At 31.0% G+C, this 21,434-nt stretch overlaps 1 protein-coding gene and 1 long non-coding RNA gene across 4 annotated transcripts; one reads left to right on the top strand and one right to left on the bottom strand.

The window, feature by feature from the left end:
- Positions 1-1,402: 1,402 nt before the first annotated feature.
- On the bottom strand, positions 1,403-16,530 carry LOC148607800 (uncharacterized). The gene is made up of 6 exons (XM_088544069.1): positions 16,342-16,530; positions 8,532-8,613; positions 7,476-7,590; positions 5,467-5,646; positions 4,476-4,529; positions 1,403-2,460 (listed from the first exon to the last, which is right to left on the bottom strand). The coding sequence occupies exons 1-6, from the start codon at positions 16,431-16,433 to the stop codon at positions 2,405-2,407; spliced, it is 579 nt and encodes a 192-aa protein (XP_088400195.1). The 5' UTR covers positions 16,434-16,530; the 3' UTR covers positions 1,403-2,404.
- On the top strand, positions 12,016-15,566 carry LOC148607801 (uncharacterized). Of its 3 annotated transcripts, XR_015914972.1 has the most exons (3): positions 12,016-12,774; positions 13,891-13,929; positions 14,141-15,566. It is a non-coding gene; the product is annotated as an uncharacterized LOC148607801 (long non-coding RNA). The 3 variants fall into 3 exon arrangements; XR_015914970.1 differs by lacking the exon at positions 13,891-13,929; XR_015914971.1 differs by having other exon boundaries at positions 13,891-15,566.
- Positions 16,531-21,434: the final 4,904 nt, after the last annotated feature.

Raw genomic sequence — 21,434 nt, 5'->3', positions numbered from 1 at the left:
ATTTTGGTGGTTGTCATTTGAATTGTATTCTATTTGGGGCCAAAAACAAGCAGTTTCATGATATCCTGATTATAATTTAAATATAAGTGAATGGATCTCTTTGCAATTGGGCCAGGTGAGTTAAAAAAGTGAGAGTGAAATTGTACAACAATGTGTCATACCTGTAAAGGAAGGTTTGGATTGATTTTGATGGTTGTAACTTGAACAGTAAATGAATAAATGGCCAAGAATGGGCCATTTTGATTCTTGTCAAATTCTTGTCCTATGTCAAATATTCAATTGGAATCCAACTTCAGAGCTGTATTTGGCTGAATGGTGTGTCCATATTTGCCCCAGCTGACCTCTGGGGTTATATCAAGCTGCATCCAGCGAAGCATTTCATTGTTCCATAATAATATATTACCTGGTGATAATAAATATCCATGCCTTTTATTCATGTCTGATGGATATTTGCTGCGGTATTATCTTGTGACTAAGGAACAAGTATCAAAACATTTTGTGTAAGAAAAATGTCATTGGTTTTCGCATAACAGTCATTCTTTGCTTTTAATTCAGCCATATCATGTTAAATGTCAATGTTAACGATAACGAAAACCAGTGTTTGTGCGATAACATTGGCTTTTTCATAACCGTGTTAAAAACAACGTTTTCATAACACCATGTTTCAATAGAGTACCATTACTGTCCTTATCCGTGAAATCTGGATGCTGACATTTTAAGGGAATGTTGTAAAATGGCTGTTAAAGATATTAAAGGTGTTGATTTGTCAAAACCTTCCTCTCCCCTTCCACACTCGATGTGCCAAAATTCAAAAATAGTAACTGCATGTCTGATATCTGTTCTGAAGTGGTTCTTACTTAAACATGACCAAGTTGCACGGAAGATTTCTACTAAGAACTGAAAGTACTGACTATCATGGAACTATCACTATCTGATTCCTATCAAAACTTCTGTCACCACATAACTTTGAAATAGATCAGAGTAAGTGTCTAATCAAAATGAATGTTTGAGTGGGTTGATATACAATGTATTCCCCTTGCAGTTCTTTGGCCCTTTTCACAAAAATTTGTAAGAGTAAAATTAGTCGTAAGTTATGATGTCACAATACTTTTATTTACTATGACGTCATTACTTACGACTAATTTTACTCTTACGATTTTTTGTGAAAAGGACCACTGTTATCTATGAGCAATCTCTCTGAGAGCTTTGAAAAAGCAAACTTTAAATATATTATCATAACATATATGTATCAATTGTGATTGGATAAGGCCCATTTACATGTATTTGATTCCAATCAATTCACTTAAAATTTGTCATTTCTTGTGTAAACAAGGCATTAAAATTAAAGCAATTACACAATCATTTACACAAAGGTTCTTAGGCCCTCCTTATAAGTCGTAACTAGAATTTCAGAGACTATTTTTATTCTAAGAGATCATTCATTTACAATGTTTGTATTTGAATTACTTGTATCTTATACATAACATAAAAACTACAGTTTATACAAAACAATATACGGATACATGTATGAACACATTTCACTGAATGTCTATAGTAGAATGTAAATTTCAATTCACTTTGACTCCTTTAAGAAAAACTGAGACCTCGTTTTAATTATCTTTTAGAGGCTTTAAATAATTTGATTGATAAACATACCGGTACATCAATTTACAGTGTAATCTGTCTGACCGAAACATTTTTAAAGTAGCAGTATTTATAAAAATCAGCCAGAAGGTGATTCCTGCATGTAAAAAAAACCACTGAATTCTGTTTCAGTTTTTGTTCAGAAACCATTATAGATTATATAACCAGTCTTAGTTTTTCATTTGGAGTTTGCACTTTTGAGATAAAATTTACAAAAAAATTTACAAAGATTTTACATGATGATGATATTACCACTTTTCAAGAGTTATCATTCTTGATTTGGTTTCAATTTGGTTGATTCTAGCATGAGGTTAAAGTGTAATTTTCTAAAAATTACAGATCTAAATACAGAGAGAACTATTGCCACATAAAAATATAGCATATGTAGACCAAAAAAACATTGTTGGTTCCGTGGGTTTTTCTACACCATGAATCACCTTATCATAGCCAGTGTCTGAATTTAATATGGACTGGTACTTAAAATAAACAACTTGTCTAAACCAGATTTAAACCTGTGTAAATAAAACATACAATTCATTCAGTCTGACAGGTTTGGACAGGTTTAATTGTATAAAGAAATAGACAGTACTTTGATTCATTCTCTAGTGACAAAATACTTTGCATAATGGCTTGTAGAAAAAACTGTAGGTTGCTAAATATACAGGACACCAATCTGCAAATTCCATGATGAGTTTCCTTTGCTGATACCAATTATCATCATTATTTTACATTGCACAAGATTAAATAAAGACCACAACAATCATGATTGTTTCTGCTTTTTACTAGGTGACTCGTCTAAATCTTTAGAGTTGGAATCTATAAAAAAAAAATCAAAGTTAAAAGCCAATAAAGATAACATCATTGAAATAAAACAATGTAAGTCCACACTGTAGGTTCTGAATTTTTTATTGTTGAGAATTCTTCATACATGTATGTAAAGATCAATGAATCTTTTTTACATACATGTATTTGATCCCAATACTTATTTTATTCAAGTTCATTTCTCAATTGGATGAAAAAAAAAATTCATCAGCAATTTCTAAAAATTGTACATTGTACTAACTGAATCAACTGCATGACATGTTCTTTGAATGTTAAGATATGTCCTATTTAAATAAGTTAAAATTAAAGTGCTTAATTTATTCTTCTCACTTTTTTATGCTAAGATAAAATAGCTGTTCCATAGTCCAAAACATTTAACAAGTCTTAATACATGTAAGTTTCTCTTTAAACAATACATGTATCTGATATTTATTGCTTGAAAAACCAAATCATCAACAGGTTTAAAAGTAGTTATCAGACAAGTTTTAAGTCTGGTTCTTCCCATGATCCATCATACCCTCAGATAATCAATGAAACTGTATAAATACATTTATTAGGTCCTAAAAACAACTCTGCCTATGTTCTTCACTTTGGATATGCTACTTATTGTGAAATATTTTTTGACTGATTATAGTGTAAAAAAAAATTTCTGTACTTTTCCTGTAGTAGATTATATTCAAACTTAAAGTGTTCATATCTCCAGTGGAGTAGTTTTATTTGCACTTATATTTCCCATACAGTTTTTATGGGGCCTATAGAAGGATTTTTTATAAAAAATATTCTGCGTTAAAAATGCATTAATCACCTAATATAACCCTCTGCCTGGTTTTTAGGCAAAGCTGTACTTAATTATTTTTGCAAATTGCTGTTTTGGTGTTGAGATGTAACCCAGAGAAAAAAGAGTTCATTTACGTGCTCAACTTCACTCAGTTAGGCACCACCTGTTTTCTATACATAGGAGTCGGGATTGGGATTATTTTGACCAAAAAAAATTTTCAAATTCAAGCAAAAAAATATACATCTATAATTCATTCCATCATTACTCGACAATGTTAATGTCAGGCTGCCCTGAAAAAAATTATTATTTCACCATTGTACAAAAAAAATTTTCTAACTTAATATAAATCCCATGCCCATCCTAAAAAAATGGTCTGTGCTTTAGACCTGAAGGATGTCTCTTATTACCTATCATAGATACATGAGTTAAATATAAAAAAATGAGCCTTGTATTGTTACATTTGTATATGCAGGGACAATTTCACAAGGCCAACTAGCAAAACAGAAATTGGCAAAATCGGAAGTAAATATACAGTAAAAAAAAAATTGAAATGGTAAAATCTGGATATGAAATAGCATTGTATATGAACGGTATAGAAATTAACATGGTGTGCTCTTGTATCCATTGTATCATTTATATACTACATTTGTACAGGGTAGGAAACTCACTCAAATTATTGCCAGTCCTGAATACAATTTTTCAATATATTGTATACTAAATGGCTAAGTAGATTTTTGCTAAAATTGGCCAGCCCTGCTAATAATAGCCAGTCTCCGGCTGGCAGGCAGGCTACTATTTCTAACTCTGATCTGTATTTGAAGTTGCTGTATGGTTTTCACCAAAATAAAAATGATAAATTTAAACTATATGTTTATGTACCAGGATTCAGCTTTGGTTCATAAAATAAAATAAAATTCTGGGTGTACATGTAAATATAACGAGAATAGGTATGGTGTATATGTCAAAGAGACAATAATCCCATTGGGATGTAAATGTCATGTGTGTTTTTGCCTACATAAACACGTCTCCCCAACAAACTTCAGTGGATCATAAATTCCAGGTAATATACACAACAACATATTGTCCTACCTATCTACATAGTTTCATGAAATTTGTTGCAGTAGTTTTGGAGGAGTTGCACTTTAAAAAGTATGACAGACAGACAGGACAATACAAAAACGGTATGTCTCGCCCACCAAAGTGGGTTAAAGGTGACATAAGAGATACCTACCATTACTATTATTAGTATCTTGTGATTTCTTTTCTTCTCCTACTATACTCATGGCTGAAAAATGAGGACATTTATAAGGAATTACAATATTCAGCATGTTTTAAACTTTTTTCTTTTTTATCTCATTTTTTTTTTAACAAATTCTGCTTCAAAATAGAAATTTTATTATAACAAATAACATCATTTTCAAAACCAGTAGTTGACTTCACAAAAGTTATAAGCAAGGGTGTCAAAACAGACAATATCAAAGTGATATCTTTAATTAAGTTTTACTCTCAAAATTTTGTATGAAATTGACCTCTGAACAATTTCTTTTTTTCAAATGAGTCCAAATAGATCTTATAAATATTTAAGAAATGACTGTTATATTTTTTCAGTCTATGAAGAAATAACCTAAATCATGTATTGCACACTAAATAAATTGCATAACATGTTTTAAAGTGTGCACCACTGACATTTAGGTCATTTTAAGTAGTCAGAAAAAATACAACTTTCATTCCTTATAATTTAGTTTAAGTACCAAAATTCAATGAGTACATCATTGAAAAAGTTTCTTGTCATCACAGTCATTACAAAATTAGGTCTATGAGATGATATTTGAAATTATTTATCCAATCAGAAACCTTTTTACTTCTGAAATTAAATTATAACAAAAAAGAATATATATATAGCTAATAATCAGATAAAGTAAGTCTATGCTGGATTACACACACTTTTGTAATGCATTTTCCAGGTTAAAAATTAGGAAATACAAGCTGGTAACCAAGAATTTATTTGTGTTTTTATATTTAATTTATGTTCAACTAAAGTTTACCCAAAAGTTTGGTAGCCGAGCTCAAGTTCTAGAAGCCATGGGCTACTGGGCAACTTCTAATTTTTATCTCTGTTTTCTGATATATCTTAAATCATTTACATATTAACTTTACCTTGAAACATTTGTAATACCTAAGTATTTATTTGTATTCCGCCACAATCGAGCCAGACCACTTACCTAATCTGACATCTGTAGATCTACTATAAGATTCATTACTATCCTCCTGGGAAAATGCCATGTTAGAATTTTCGGCAAATGACTGGTTTGAGTCCTCGTTAATGAACCCTGAACATTCACTATCAGCTTGTGACATCATAGATTGTTGTGTAGTGTCGTCTGAGTACACACTAGGTGGTGCTACAATTAAAATTTAAGCTTATATACCATTTACAAAACTAACGTAATTTTGCTAAGAATATAAATTGACATACCGGTACATGTTATTCGATCATACTTCATTAACAAATACAGAAGCATCAAAGTAGAAAGTCAATTAAGAGACATAATAACTCATGTGAAAACATGGAACAAAGATAAACTTCATAAAATACAATTAAAACTGAAGATAAGGAAAACAAGACAGCACAAACAAAACTTAAGCACTTGCAAAATTAAAGTCTACAAGAAAAAATTTGAGTGACATCATGTCCTCTGAAAGGGTAAATTTGAGTGATTGTGATTATTTAAAGCTTTTTTCTATGTTGATTGAAGTACAGCAAAATTTCTTACTTTTTAGCAAATGTGGTTTATAGTATGCTGTATAGTTGAGCTTAAATCTTAAACAATAGTGGTAGATCCAAAGATCCAAAGGGGGTGCAAGGGATTTTCCCTCCATTTTATTGGAAAATTTGTAATTTTCATGGGTTAAATTGACAAATAAAGAGCTGCACTTTAAGCGAATGATACACCTGTTGCCCTTTTAACTTGTCCTTATGCTTTTTATGAATTTATATGATTAACTAGAAATACTGTGAGCCTTGTCAAATGACCCCCCCCCCCAAAAAAAAGTAAATAAAAAATGCACAAAAAATGTGGCACTATCAAGGCTACCTCAGGTTTAACACACTTTTCTGACAAGGTTACCTGGTACCTTTTATTTATATTTATTAGTCCATCATCATAACAAATGTGCCGTTTTCAATGATTTTTCAGTAAATAAAATTTCCTTGGCCATTTACACCCTTTTTTTTAAGGATAAAACTTCATAACCAGAAACATAAAATTTAACATTTATACAAATTGGAACGGATCTTACTTCAGTGGAAATGAACAATTCACCAAAGCTTCATAAAAGTTAGTGAAAGTGTTTTTGAGTAATTGTGCGAAAACTTGAAAATCCTCTTTTTTTAAGTCAAAAACTTCATCACATGGAAACGATAAATCTGAAATTTATAGTATTGGAAAGGGAACATACATCAATATATATGAACAATTCACCAAAGTTTTATAAAAGTCTGTGAAAGTGATTTTGAGTTATTGTCTGAAAACTTGAAAATACCTCTTTTTTAAGTATGAAAATTGATTACATGGAAATGATAAATCTGAAATTTATAAAAATCGAAAGGGAGCTTACATGTATGCCAATAGATATAGACAGTTCAACTAAGTTTCATAAAAGTAGGTGAAAGATCCGAAATTTATAAAAATCGAAGGGGAGCTTAGCTCAACAAAAGTTTCATAAAAGTTGGTGAAAGCGTTTTTGAGTTATTGTCCGTTATTGTGCTGACGACAGATGGACAATTGTATATCATAATACGTCCCGTCTTATACGGGCATATAAAAAGTGGTAAATAATGTCTTTGCACCTCCTTTTTCTGAGGAACCCCGGCTGGCATCCCTCCTTTTCAAAGTGCCTGAATCCGTCCTTGAACAAGATACAGATATTGCATTATTTCAGCACTAGACATTACCAGAGACTGACACTAAAATAGTTAGTTTGAGGCAAGTAAATTTTGGGCAGAGCTGGAAAAAACCTTTATCAACAGTAGACAAATTGGCTAATAAAATCATCTAGAGTTTTGCTTAATCTTCAAACAACAGAATAGTGAATTTGTGCAAGGATAGATGATTGTTGTCTGAGGACTAATGTAGTGTATACTTTGGGCCAATTCCAAATTATACATATTAAAAATAACAGACTAAAAAAAAAATGCTGTTTTTTTTTTCTCGTTTCCAGTGTTTTATACCTGATCCCTGTGGAGGGAAATTTCTTTCTGTACTTGGTGCATTTTCTTTATTTTCAACTTTTTTAGCAGCTGCTGCCTTACTTCTCCCTTTGTGTGTCCTTTTTGTTCCAACACCCTGGCAAAATAGTTAAATTTACAGAATATAATGCTATTACATGTATGCTTTAACTTTTTATTTACTAATAATCTTTTTTTTTAAAACAAGCAAAAAAAAAGCGTCCAAAAAAGAATATTTCATTCTTTTATCTAAGGACTATTGAGTCATTGTTGAAGTATAAAACAAATAATTCTAATGCTATGTTTTTAAAACCAAATAGCTCAAGAAATAAAAAACCATAAGAGATGGTTCAACAGTAAAGGACTAGAGCTAGCAGCTATACAAATGCCCACAAAAAGTTTCAATATCCAGTTTGCACCACCATTCAGATGCTTAAAATTAGCATCATGGCAACTCTATTTTCATACTATGTTAAATGCGAATGAGAATTAAATGAGAGTAGGAAATTTTCGTTAGCTTCAAAAATTTAATACAAATCTAACACAGTTTTTTCGAAGATAAAAATGACAAACATTCTGAAAAGTGTTCGGAAAAATTACATTACCGGCCTTTCTGAACACCAGACATTTTGGCTCAAAAACATTGGACCAAGCAGCTACAAAGGTTATTATTACATTTCTTCAGGAATTTCCAAGTTTTACCTGCCTCATAGTACATGTATATTGCATATATGTACATGTCTTCTTTATTGAAAGATAAAACATACAAATACAAAAGCATCAATTTTGGACATTAGTTAACGTGTTCCATAGAATAATTATGAAAAACAATATTAATTAATATCTTCCAGTTAAATCTTCATTCAGATTGTTTTTTTTAAAATCATACATGTATCAGTAAAGGGGTTGTCAAAAACATAACAAAAAAATAACTGACAACTGCACAAGATATAACTTGTAGTTACAGTCTCATTCCTGAATAGTAGGTAAAAAATAACTCAAAAGAGATAACATAAAAAATCATGACCTACATGTAATTTACTAGAATATAAATACTACCTGGCCAGGTTCAGATGCAGTGACTGGGACCCATTTGTACAGCTTCATTGTGGTGTCTCCAATAGTCACCCATCTTTTTTCCCTGGAAATATAATCCATTTCATTATCATATCTAAATCATAACTTTATACAATATACATTGTGAAAGCCTACAATAACAAAGTATTTTATAAATATCGAGGAAAGTCTCCACTTTTAAATCAAGCGGCTTTCACAATGTATACATCTGATTTCGTTCAATTTAGTTCTAACAGTAAAAGGAACAACTACATGTTCATGCAAATCATAAATGATTCACTTGAAATTAACACAATGATCTTCTCTTTTAAAAACTACAAATATCAGAATAAAAGATAACAGATAAAAAACATTATAAACACATTTGTTATTTAAGCAGGAAAAGCTGTCCTCTTAGTAACACATACAATTGTTTAGATTTCCCCTCATTTGTACCTTTAGAATTGCTAATTATTTTTTACTTGCTATGACACTTGTTAAAATACATTGTGTTAGAATTTTATTTTGTATGAATGTATAAAAAAAACAGCAACTCATCCTGCAAACTGTGACCAAGACAGCACAAGGTTTTAAATGAATTTACTGTACACAGGCTCTCTGACTAAAAATTGTCGTTTTAATGTGCACATATTTAAAAAGTGAAGTAAAAAATTATTTTTCATTAGTCAGTCTTTTACTCCAGCAATGCTAAAGAATGGCTGGCAAGCTATAAGACATGGTCTCATCCCAAAGTTTGGAGTATGGATAGGACAAAAGAACAGTATACTATTGATATCCCTATATTAAGTTGACCTGTCATATACTCTTTTCAGATCAAAGGAATTCACTTTGAGAGAAATGATCAGTATACTACTGATAAAGTATGTAATGACCTGATGATTTTTTTTCCCAGATTTTTGAAAGTACACTGTATTTAAGTTAAAAAACATAAAAATTCATACTTGAAATAGTTCTTTTATTAAATTTGAAAAAGACTGCTTATCAGGAATGTAAATGATTGTGTTATCAGCTGGGTCCACTATACATTGTACTTAAGGTAAAACAAAGCATCAATATCTGGTTTCCACTTTCATTCAGGAGCTTGAGAAAAGTATCATGGCAACTTTTACATGTATTTTCATACTCTGTTAAATGGAACTGGGAACTAGTCTCAGAAAACATTTGCTAGCTAGGATGATTGGAAACAAAGAAAATCATAGCTTTTCAAAGATAGGGATGTGATGGCTAAGCAGTTAACAGTGTGATGGCACCCAAATGTTTACAAAAATGATACAATTCATGTAATCAGTTTTAATTTACATGCCTTATGAATACAGAAAAATTCTGACCATCATAATTCAGAGCTTGTATAAGGATAATTCAAACCATATATCAGGAAGATTTAACTGTATTTGAAGGATATAAGAATAATAAAACAGGGCTTAAAAGATAAAAGGTGGCATGAGTTAATGTTACTTCAGGTTTCACAAAGTCCTAATTACAGTACATTTTGTATTATAAGTGAAATACATGTGAAGTCGTAGCTTAGAAACACTGAGAGCCTGATTTCTGTCTGACAGGAAGTAACGTCTTTCTGAGTTTCCCATACAATGTTGGGTATTTTCCAAATTTCTTTAAGTACTAAAATAAAATGCATTTATTATATGGTCTTCAATAATTATCTAAATTCAGAAACTTTCTTCCTTTGCAATATCCCATACATGTAAGAAGTGGCATTCTGACTTAAGCCAGAAAGGCTGAAGTATGAACATTTAGTATTCAGTTTTTGTAACAGCTGTGAAGTTGTTACCTGGAATAATGATGTCCCAGTGTAAACAATGAATAAAATAATGACTTATGGATATTTTCTAAAAATAGATTATTATTGCATAAACTGGGTTGTTACATGTATACACCATCATGACCACATTACAAATGTATGTTTCTGATGTGCCATAGGAGAAGGTATTTTTGGTTTATAGGTACGTGTATTACAATTCATGGAACAGGTATGTTAAAAAAAGTTTGGAAAATATTTTACATGATGATGTTCTTACATTGTCCCTTTCCGCTGTTCCACTTGGTGTTCAAGAACTTACATGTATTCCACCTCAGAAAAAATTAACAAGTACATGCATGACGTGTGTAGCTCCAATTTTATCATTCAAATAAAAGCATTTCTGAGATAGGAGAGGCAATCATGATCTTATTTGAATGTATGTGGTCAGTAATATGAGAGTTTGATGTGTATACATATGCATGTATGTTTACATCACTTTGTGTGAAATATTCAACCATCCATGGAGAACCGTTACATGTATATTTCTATACAAATTCCATTGTACATGTATGTATCAGACCCACTATTAAAACAAAAAGGGATAATACAATGCCAACCACATACATATATTTATGACTATAGTTAAAATGAGTTAGAACTTTTACATTGTATTACTGGTCAAGGAGTAATTATTGCCAGCAAGTAATTCTTGCCAACAATTTTACCTCCTTTTCTGTGACACAACTTTATGTCCAAAATTTATGAAAAAATGTCAAACAGATTGCTAATACTTTGCTCTCTAAAATGAGCTATCATAAAAAAATTTCATGGTTGAATAAAATTTTAGTGAGCAGATTGGCCAGAATTGCTACTGTCTTGAAAATGGGGAGATTTACTCGCCGACCATTATATAGGAAAAATGCAGCCCACTAACAAGTCCCCCTCAAAACTAATAGGACCTAGTTGTAAGACGTCATCAAACTTATGGGAAAGTGATATTTAATGGCATAACCCAACTCCTGTGGTCAAAATACTAAGCCTCCGATAAAAATTCAAACAATTTATGGATATGCTTTGCTTCTATATACATAGATGTTTTCCTAATAAATTTTGAAAAAAAAATAGTATACATGTACTTAATGAATGGTTGAATGAAAAGGGTAATAGGCTGCCATTATTGTTTTTGTTTAACCTGGTTCCGCTGCAAAGGTGAAATTCATGGTCATGTGTGCATTTAATTATCATCCAACTTCGGTGAGGAAAGCATCCTACATGGCAGACCAGTAATCAGTTTTGTTTATTTATTACTGGTTGAAGATCTATGTTAAAACAATAATTTAATGTTGAATGCATACAAAAATTTTGAGGGTGTATAGTAAATCACAATGGTGAATTTATAAAAGGAATATAATACCATGTATAGAATGTTGGACTCCTTGGAATATGTTAGTAAATACCCCTTGATGACTTATGATTCACAGGTCCTTGTTTTTTTTTATAAAAAAATCATAATTTGTGATTGTGCCAGAAATAAAATGTATTGCACTGGAAACAAGTTAAACTACTTGGCCTCTCTAGATTATTACTTATTCCTCTTACAGTTTAAATCTGTTTCATATTATTACACAAAAGTTCTTCAAAGAAAAAGTCAAAATATCCAGTACCTTCAAACTTTTGATGGTGGTTGAAAAAAGATGGTCAACCCCTTATGTAGGGAGGTCGGTAGTGCGTTTATCGATATTCTTGCGAGAGCAAAATTCTCTATTTTGAGTCAACTTTAACACGTTAGAAAATGGTTAAAAATCCATTGCATGACAATAAAAATATATGTAATTGAAGATGAGACATTTCTCTTTCTAAATATACAACTTTCATTGTTATTGGAGTTGATGGTCATTTGGTACAAACGTTTGAAGTGACGATACTTTGAGAAAAATGGCCGCCTGAAAAACTATGTGTCAAAGATCATACCTATTTCAAAATTCATTCCGCAAGCTATTACTGGACCGATTTTCTTCATTTATGGCTTAAATTTTTGGAAATATCTTCAATTTTGATAATCCGGTTGTCAGGCTAATTTTTTGGTTACAAAACATATTTTTTACGTCATTTTAAGGAAAAACATGTTGAAAAAAAATAGTTTTTGCGTACCCGGAATGCACTGACAGTCGGATTCCGAAAATTTAATCCTTTCTGCGTCCATCCGTAACCCTGGTTTCAGAAGAAAAACAATAATAGCTTGCGGAATCGATTGGATATTAGGGTGGTCAGGGCGTGGTTTTCACAAAAATTAAAGCGGGACCGGTTATCGTTCTTGCTAACCGGATGTTACTGATCCGCCATAGCTTCTGTTAAGATTTTCGAACACTCGTGGATAAATGCCTTTTACCGACTGTTTTCTGGACGGATTTTTGACTGGTGGTGCAGACAACGATGGACCTAGGCCATGGAGGCCAATCACTTACGGTAAGTACCTAAATTATGTCTAATATAAGCCTAATCGCCCTGTTTCCGTAAGGTCAAATTCTAGAATGACCTTTTATCATCTGCAAGCTTAAAAACTATATTCACCTTCTTGGAAGGTCTGATTTTCGTTTGATTCTGCATGAGCTGATTTAAAAAGATTACTCTCATTTAGCATTAGTTGGAATATGTTTCCATAACATTTTTATTAAACGATGAATATGTAATGAGGTAAATTCTCCCAACGTTTGATTGCAATCCATTCAAAATCTTTCGGACTTTATCGACTTTCCTATATTATCGGAAGTCTCTGTATTTTACCTTGATTTTTTTCTATTGGTTGGGAGAATTTGCACATATTGCATTTAATTTCCTTGACAATTCAATTTTAATTTATATGTAGTGCCCAATTTATATGAAACTCACATGTTTAAGCATAAACCTTCTTTATATTTATTTTAACTGTTTTATTTATTCAAAATTATCATATGTAGAAAAAAAATCAACCTTAAATTGCTTCTTCAAATGATACACAACTTTTTTTTCTGGTTTTCATTTTATCAGTTAATATATATTAATTATGATTTTTATTAGAACAATTATCATGTAGCCCTGCTTGTACTTTACTTGATAAATAGAAGTTATTTGATGAGATTTATATATGTGGCAATTGCATATTTTACATATGACCTGCATCTTCTTAAGTTTACTTTATATATTCATGTACAATTTTTAACAGCTAACTTACATATTCATTTTTTAGAGGATTGTAGATGCTCTACTTATTTAATATTCATATACATGTACAATTGCTTGGAAAAGGTTTAAAATCCTAGTAATATACATTATTTATCATTTAATTTTAATTAATTTATGGTTTAATATTTTTTGGCCTTTTTAGGATCACATTGATTGACTCATAATACCAATCTTTTGTTGTATGTATATGAAACATACTTGTACTATGTTTTTTCTTCTAATTATTGATTTATTTCAGAAGAAAGTATTAGTAAACAGGCTGCCTAAATATTTATTTTATTTTGTCATATAAAAAGTAAACACTGATGTAAATTTTATTATGATTTAGTTTTATTTTCTGTTTGTTTTTCATCATTTTAGTTTCATTTTGTTGAGTTCTGGAGATGTTTTGAATTCATGGTAAGTTAGTTTTTATACTTTGATTTAGTTTAGTAGCTTTATTTATTTTAATAATAAAACTTTTGAGTCTTTTAATTATGGTAACAAATAAGCATTTACATTTGAATCATATATTACTTACAAGAACTGTCGATTAGTTTTGTGTTTAGACTCTGCTTTAAAACTGCCTCACAGTACATATTCATTGAATTCCACTACTTGTTTATTTCAGATGGCCTGAGCAGCATAGTGGGCTATGCTATGAGACGAATATGGGCCGAGTCTGAGGTAGGACCATGTGGGGTACAGTAAGTAGGGTAGTTCCAGACACAACTGAACCCGATAACCTGATTGGTAAGAGAGTTCAACACTTGATAGAAGAACCAGACGGATCACGCAGCGAAATTATTCATATTAAGTTTTTTAACATAACATTAATATAACCGTATAAAACAATCTTCTTGTTTTGAAATGAAGATAATTATTCTGGAAAAGGAAGTTTGGTGTTTTTAACTCCTTGCCACATCTTTTGTCAACCGCTTTGTGAGCAACCAATATCAAATAAAGTTTTACATTTTTTCAGATTGTTAGCAAACCAGATTATGATTTAATAGAAAGTAAACTAACTGTAAGTAAATTGATAAGGTAAATGATGTTAATAGGTGTAATGTCCTTATGTACATAATCTCTTTTGTAGATTTGGCAGACATAGTAGATCCTGGTGAAGAAACCCTTCTGGCCTGAAATGGAAACTTCGAAAAGTTCATTAAACTTAATCAAATGATGATATTTTGTTTATTATCATTTAATGTACATAATAGTACACATGAGGAAACAGCTAGGGCTTCAAAGTTCCATAGTGAAAGGATGCGCATTGGTTCAAGTCAATGTATTCATAAAAATTTTCTCAATTTCTTGGGAAAACAGCATTTGTTTTTGAAATTTTATTCAATTTTAACATAATAATGAGATTATTATTATGTTAAAAGACCCTATTTAAACAAGAAAACATTACAAGACTACATTAGGAATCTTAGAATTGACCAGACCTTGATATAATATTATTTTGCCACTTTTTGCGGCAAAAATGTATGTTTATTTTGATTATCGTCTGGCTTCATTTAAGGTATAGGCCTAACAAATTTTCATCCACATTAAACATTTTATAGCAAAATAAGATGAAAGTATCTTCATGTGATAGCTTAGATTCTAAGCTTTAAAATGGTACCACATAAGTATATGGTAGGTTGATATTTTGATCAATATAAGCATAAATATGCGGGTTTTTTTTTAAATCTGAAATTTTCAAAAATGTTCGATTTACCCCCATTTTTCAACATTTGCTTGTTGGTTTTTAAATATAATTCAATTATTTCTTGATAAAAATGTGTTTTTACATATTTAATCACAATAACAATAACTGTCATGTGCTAAAAACTGCTTTTAAATTCAAAATGTCTTTTTTTGTCTGACCTTTCGCCATTTTTTCCACTGAAAATAGCTCTAAAATTTACCCTAAAATGTAAATTTTCGACCTCAAAAAATTTTTTTGAGCTAAAAAACATGATTTTTCAAGTCAAGCAACTTTATTGCCACACAAAACAAGTGACAGAAAAAATTAATTATTTTTTTTGAATTCTTAGTAAGCAAAAATGTATTTTTTTGTTGAAAAAACACATTTAAAAAAAAGGGGGTCTGTCGCAGTGTTTCTGATTCCAATGAAAAACAAATCAGAGGTTTTGACATAATATTTGTTTATTTATTTCTGTTTAATGGATTACTCTTGAAAGAACAGCAAAGTATCAGATTTCTACTACCTTCCAATTTCCAAATATGAATATCCAAAAATGGCATTTTAATTCACGATGCTGTTGACACATAGCAAAAAAAAAACTAAGTCCAAAGTGTTTTTTTGCCAATTTTAAAAAAGTGTAATTTTCTTTGTATCTAAGATACAAGTTTCCTGAATGGCTTAAATCAAAGTATGAAATGGCTTTATTTAAATGATTAAGACACAATGTATGAATTTCTTTACCTGTTTGACTTATGTGGGCCACAGAAGTGCCCAAAATGTGACATTTTTGCCTTCGCAAGAAAAATGACCAAAATTTTGAACTTTAAATTGTAATAACTTTTGAACCCCTTGACCGATTTTAAAAATTTTTGCACCAGTAAGTTACATTTCTTGGGCTCTTTCAAACTAATATAAACTTGTACATTTTCTATATACTTCATATTTTGACTGACCTCCCTACCTTATGCCATGGTGATTTTTTGATTTCATAATGAAACTACAACTCTTAAAAACATAATTTTCCTGGAGTGTGCAGGTTGGGGAACAGAACTCCAGCCCGATGGTCCCAACCTCGCGTATTTTGTAGTGGTATAGTAGTAGAAAAAACATATTTTTTATCAATAGTCACTAGTTTATACCATTTTCTGACTTTGTCTATTGCATTTATGACACGCTTGATGTCTTCTTTCGCTCTGCTCCTGGTTTCTGCTCTTACTGAACGCGACAGCATCCTTTGAAGGAAAAGAGAAGAGAATATTTAATTCGAAGCTAACCAAAAATCTTTTTGTGTTCTTTGTTTGTATCGTAAATAGCCCGGATGGAGATAAAAATCAACGTCGGTTTGATTTCAAATTCGGAAATTGCCAAGGGACAATTCGGACCAATTGAAATTCGTATCTGAAACATTTTGACCTTGTTATCTCGAATAAGACTTTCAATGCGTTTCATAACAACATGGACGGAATCGCCATTTCATATTATGTTAGGAAGAAAACCTTGCATGCATAAGTTCAAATCAAATTGTATGATAGCTCATTTTCAGAGCAAAATGTCAGCGATCTGTAAGATGTTTCGTCTTAAATTGTGGGCAAGAACTTGTTTAAAGTGAGATGACGAAAAATCTGTTGGTGAGAATTTCTTGCTGGCGAGATCTGCTCTCTGACCAGTATATATGTATATATCGTGTAAGATCACTGCTTGGTTTCATAAATCTCAAATTGAGATTTTACTCAAATCCTTACTCAACTCAAAATTCGATCAATCAAATTACCTGAAATTGAGGATTTGAGGTAAACTCAAGCATTTGATGAAATTCTCAATTCGAGCAAACAATTAACTCCTTGATTTGAGACTTTTTTTTATGGAAGCCGGACTGAGAACTATGAATGGCTAAAAATATTCTAACAGGAGTGACGAAATTTCCAGACACGGAACTAGACGATCGCACAAGTATGAAGGCGCTGTTTTGTCTTTTAATACGTTAATGGATACGATTATATATATTTATTTATTTAAAGACCATTTGGAAATAATTGGCTGTGTAGAAATGTAGTAAGCTTTCCAAGATGAAAGTCTCATACATTCATCTCACTGAATGAGATTTCACCAATATCAACATGGCGGTGCACCAAAAACAATTATTTAACAGGCCGCCCACAACAGGTAAGTGAAGTGTGTTTTAACGAAAGTTTGAGGGCAAACATTGAGCTCTGGTTATTATAGCTGCATAGCCAAAAATCATATTATTCTAATACTTATGTACATGTCCCTTTTTAACTAGGTACCCAGAAATATAAGGGCTTCTACAGGGCATATAGATGTCTATATATAAATGCGACAGTTTGTTGTACTTGTGCTATATTGTATAGCTTTTCGACTGAGAAATAGTGAAATAAACACCGGGCGCTAGACGAGAGGTACAGATATCTATAAGAATAGGATTGATTCCATTGATTGTGACTAAAGTTTGAATCAGCGATTTGACCGGAAATTTCGGCATATGGAGTTTGCTGAATTGAATTTTGACTTGAAAATTTTGAAGCTGGAGAAGGTCAACTAGTAGTTTGTACTAGTTCAGTTATGCGAGATGTCGAAAATATAAGTTCATTTAACTATGGGTGTTCAATGTAAACCAACAACGAACCTGAACATTACGCAAACTTGCGCACTGCATGGATATGAGCACTACGACGCTACTTGAATTTTTGTGATATTTTAAAGACAAATGGATGTCATTCGTAATCAGAATGGTAGAGTCAATGTCAACGATTCACAACAAGTTTGTGTTCAGGGTATATTCACTAGGCACACTGTTTTGCACATGCACCCGGTTTAAATTTGTAAAACTAAAAATTAAAAGTTGAAATTTGGTTGATGTATTGTTTAAATATAGTTAAGCAGTTATATGTAGAAAGATGTAATATGTTTTATGGTAAACAAGCCTGATTTAAATAAAGAAAGGTATACGGAATGTTTCAGTCCCCTGCCGTAGTAGGTTCCCTCTTCAGCATCAGCTGGCTGATTTTCAAAATACATTTCGCATGGGCTTTAAGAACTACAATTGCGAGATAATGAATCGAAAAAGGTGTTATTGTTTTACCCCTTTTCCACCTCATTCATGCATATTTTCATCCTGTGCTAGTCTCTTAATGCCTGATATTTTATAAACAGTATTTGGCTGTTCGTTTTGGAAATGCACCCCTATTTGTACTAAAACTTTTTCAGTATGTTACCAGAACTTCCACACACCAAAGATGAATATGATATGTACTTTATATATATATATATAATACATAATATATGTATATATATATAAACAAAAAAAACCCAAAGAAAAACACTTGAAACTTTTGTGTGGAATGCCTCAAAACAGCTTAATTTCAACATAATTAGACCAAATTTCAGAATTGACCTAACGTTTAGCACTACCTAAGACAGTTTGAAGTCGATCCCTGTTCTTATAACAAAAAGTTTCCTTTCACCTTATTTGTTTTTAAATAAACGATTATTTGAGGCGTAAAAAATTAAGCAATCGATAAAATTTGATTCAGTACATGGGTGCTTTGATTTAAAGATAGTACTTATAGTTCATAGTTAACACATTAATTATAGTAATACATGTATATTGGGCAAATTTAATGTTAATCTGCTGAGACGATGACTATATAACACGTGGACCACATTTAAAATTAAATAATTGTAAAGCTATATGTGTATTTAAAGGAAATTAGAAAAAAAGTATTTTCACCATTTTAACATATTATTTCAGTTTTTGATGTCCATGTTTTTCTTTTTAACTGTCTGCCATATTTTCATGGTATGTTTTGTACAGGGTTTAACTTTGTACACATTATAATTTGTATGAAAATTTTGTACTATGACTTGTATTTTTAGTTTGAACACATTATAATGTGTTTGAAATTGGTTCATACAAATATTTTTTTTTTAATTAGCCAAATCACTTATAATTTATACACATTTTAACGTTTGCTTTTTGATCAGTTTAAACTATTAATTTATCAGCATATTTATTTAAATGGAAACCGCGTTTAGGATTTTTTTGTATGCGAGTTTCACTTAATGTGGGATCTGTTTCAGCAGTGATTTTGTGGATAAGTAACTCTAAACAAATGAATGAATAATAACCATAAAAAAATAAATTAATTAATAATTGTTATACATGTATAATAAGTTTGTTTTTCTTTAATTTTGTCTTTGTTGAGATCCATTCACTATATTTAAGTTATTGTACGAACATCAGAAAAAAGCATGCCCCTGCCCCCTTTCTAAAATATTCAAGTCTTAATCCCCAAAATCTAGCCCAGTCTGGCCATTGTGGTATAGAATATCGTGGAACAATATCTTAAATATTCCTAATCTTTTACTGGAGTTATATGGTTAAATTTTCTGAAATACTTGTTTTTGATTCCTAATTCTAAAACAGTTGGGACCAAAACCATCCAAATCCGTACCAACCTTTCTTTTGTGGTTTGGAACCTAATATTTGTTGTTAAGTTTTATAAAGATCAAACAATTGATATTCAAGTTACTGCACGGTCTCTACGGATGACAACAAGAGCGTCAAACCAAACAAAGTGAAGGGGCATTACGCCTTCAATATGACCCTATAAAATGATCTTTGTTGTAATGACAAACAATGTCCAGAAAACAGTAAAATTTATAATTATTAAAAAAACGAATGTTTTGTGCATGGCTTTTGATCACCATGTTGTCAGTTATAGGTCATGTAACCAGAACTGCTGAAAATTGTACATTTTTTTGTCTTTGTACAGCTATATTTACATCTAGATAAACAACAGCTTTATATTTTCATATAAGATAAACTGAGTAATTATTAGTGTATTCACATATATGAAGTTGTTTGATTTCTTGGGTGCGAATTCTATTTCTCTGCCTGAACTATGACCAGAAAGTAAAAAAAGACAGAATATCTGAATAATGGTAAACTTCAATCATTTTTTTCCTTTTAAGGAAAGAAAATTCAGAAGTCCTTATGTTTTCTCAGTTATTCAGTGCGTCTTCTTTTTTGCGGCCATCTAAAATTGGTGGGCAGGGTTACCTATTTTGCAAGTGTAATTGTGGTTGTAAAACTTAGAACATAAAAATACGAGTGAAAAAAAGCAAATGTCATCTGTTTCTCTATTTTATGCCCAAAAAAGGAATTTTCATAAAATGGGAATTTATTAAGCCAAACTTGGCATTTTTGGTGAATTTGTACGAGTGTGATATCTTCTGAATCAATATTTAATAAAGAATGTGTTCATACTGGCATATTGAAAATTTATTCATTTTAAATAATTACAAATGGACGAAAATTCGTTCAAGTTATAAGTACTTTTCTGCTAATTTTGTACAAATTATAATTTGTTTTAACTAAACGCATAACTTATTGCGAATAAACGTAAAACATTGCAAATACATGTAATCGCAATAAGTTATGCGTTAAAATGCATAACGTATAGCGAATAATGGCAAAAAAAATTATTGCGTTTAAAAGCAAACATCATTGAGATTGTTTGTTGTCTGTAACAATTAACGTAATTTTAAGGTTTCTTAACCTGGTGATGATGGCGGATTCATCAGCTTCTTCATCCGTAGGCACGCTTTACTGTAAAGACTACACAAATATTTTGTATTTCCCGTTCCCATTATTGCATTTATTCGCAATACTTTTGCGTTTATTCGGAATATGTTTTGCGTTTAAACGCAAAACTTAATGCGATTATTCGCAGTTTAGCTTGCGTACTTGTATACCACTTAGGCAAATTTTGTCTTGTCTAGGCTTTTGGTCCAGATGCACTAAAACCAATTTGTTTCATTGTTTAATTTATTTTTCATTATTTCACCTTTTGTTTTACTTTTATTTTCTTTCTGAATTCATTTTTGTTCAATATGATTTAAATGGTTTCCTGAAGAAACAAAGTCTGCATCTACATGTGGTTAAAAATAGAATTATTTTATAAGTGAAACACATCTTAAGGTATTTCCTTTTTCATATATACTATAGCATCAAAGTAATCTAGGATCAAAACAAAGTGTGTCGTCCCTTCGTCTTCAAAGTTAACTTTTAACATGGAACGATAAGCTCCGAGGATTTTAAAGATTTTCAAGTTATGTGCAAGATTGGTCGTTTTAACTAGAGCATTGTTATTCTTTTAGGCACACATAACTTCAGAGTCAATAAAAGGCACATGCGATGAACAAATACAAA

This window comes from Perna viridis, chromosome 9 (genome assembly GCF_037379345.1).
Source record: "Perna viridis isolate PV_CMFRI_1.1 ecotype Kerala chromosome 9, ASM3737934v1, whole genome shotgun sequence".
Lineage (NCBI taxonomy): Eukaryota > Metazoa > Mollusca > Bivalvia > Mytilida > Mytilidae > Perna > Perna viridis.
Note: the sequence above shows the minus strand (reverse complement) of the source record. Positions and strands in the feature narration are given on the sequence as shown.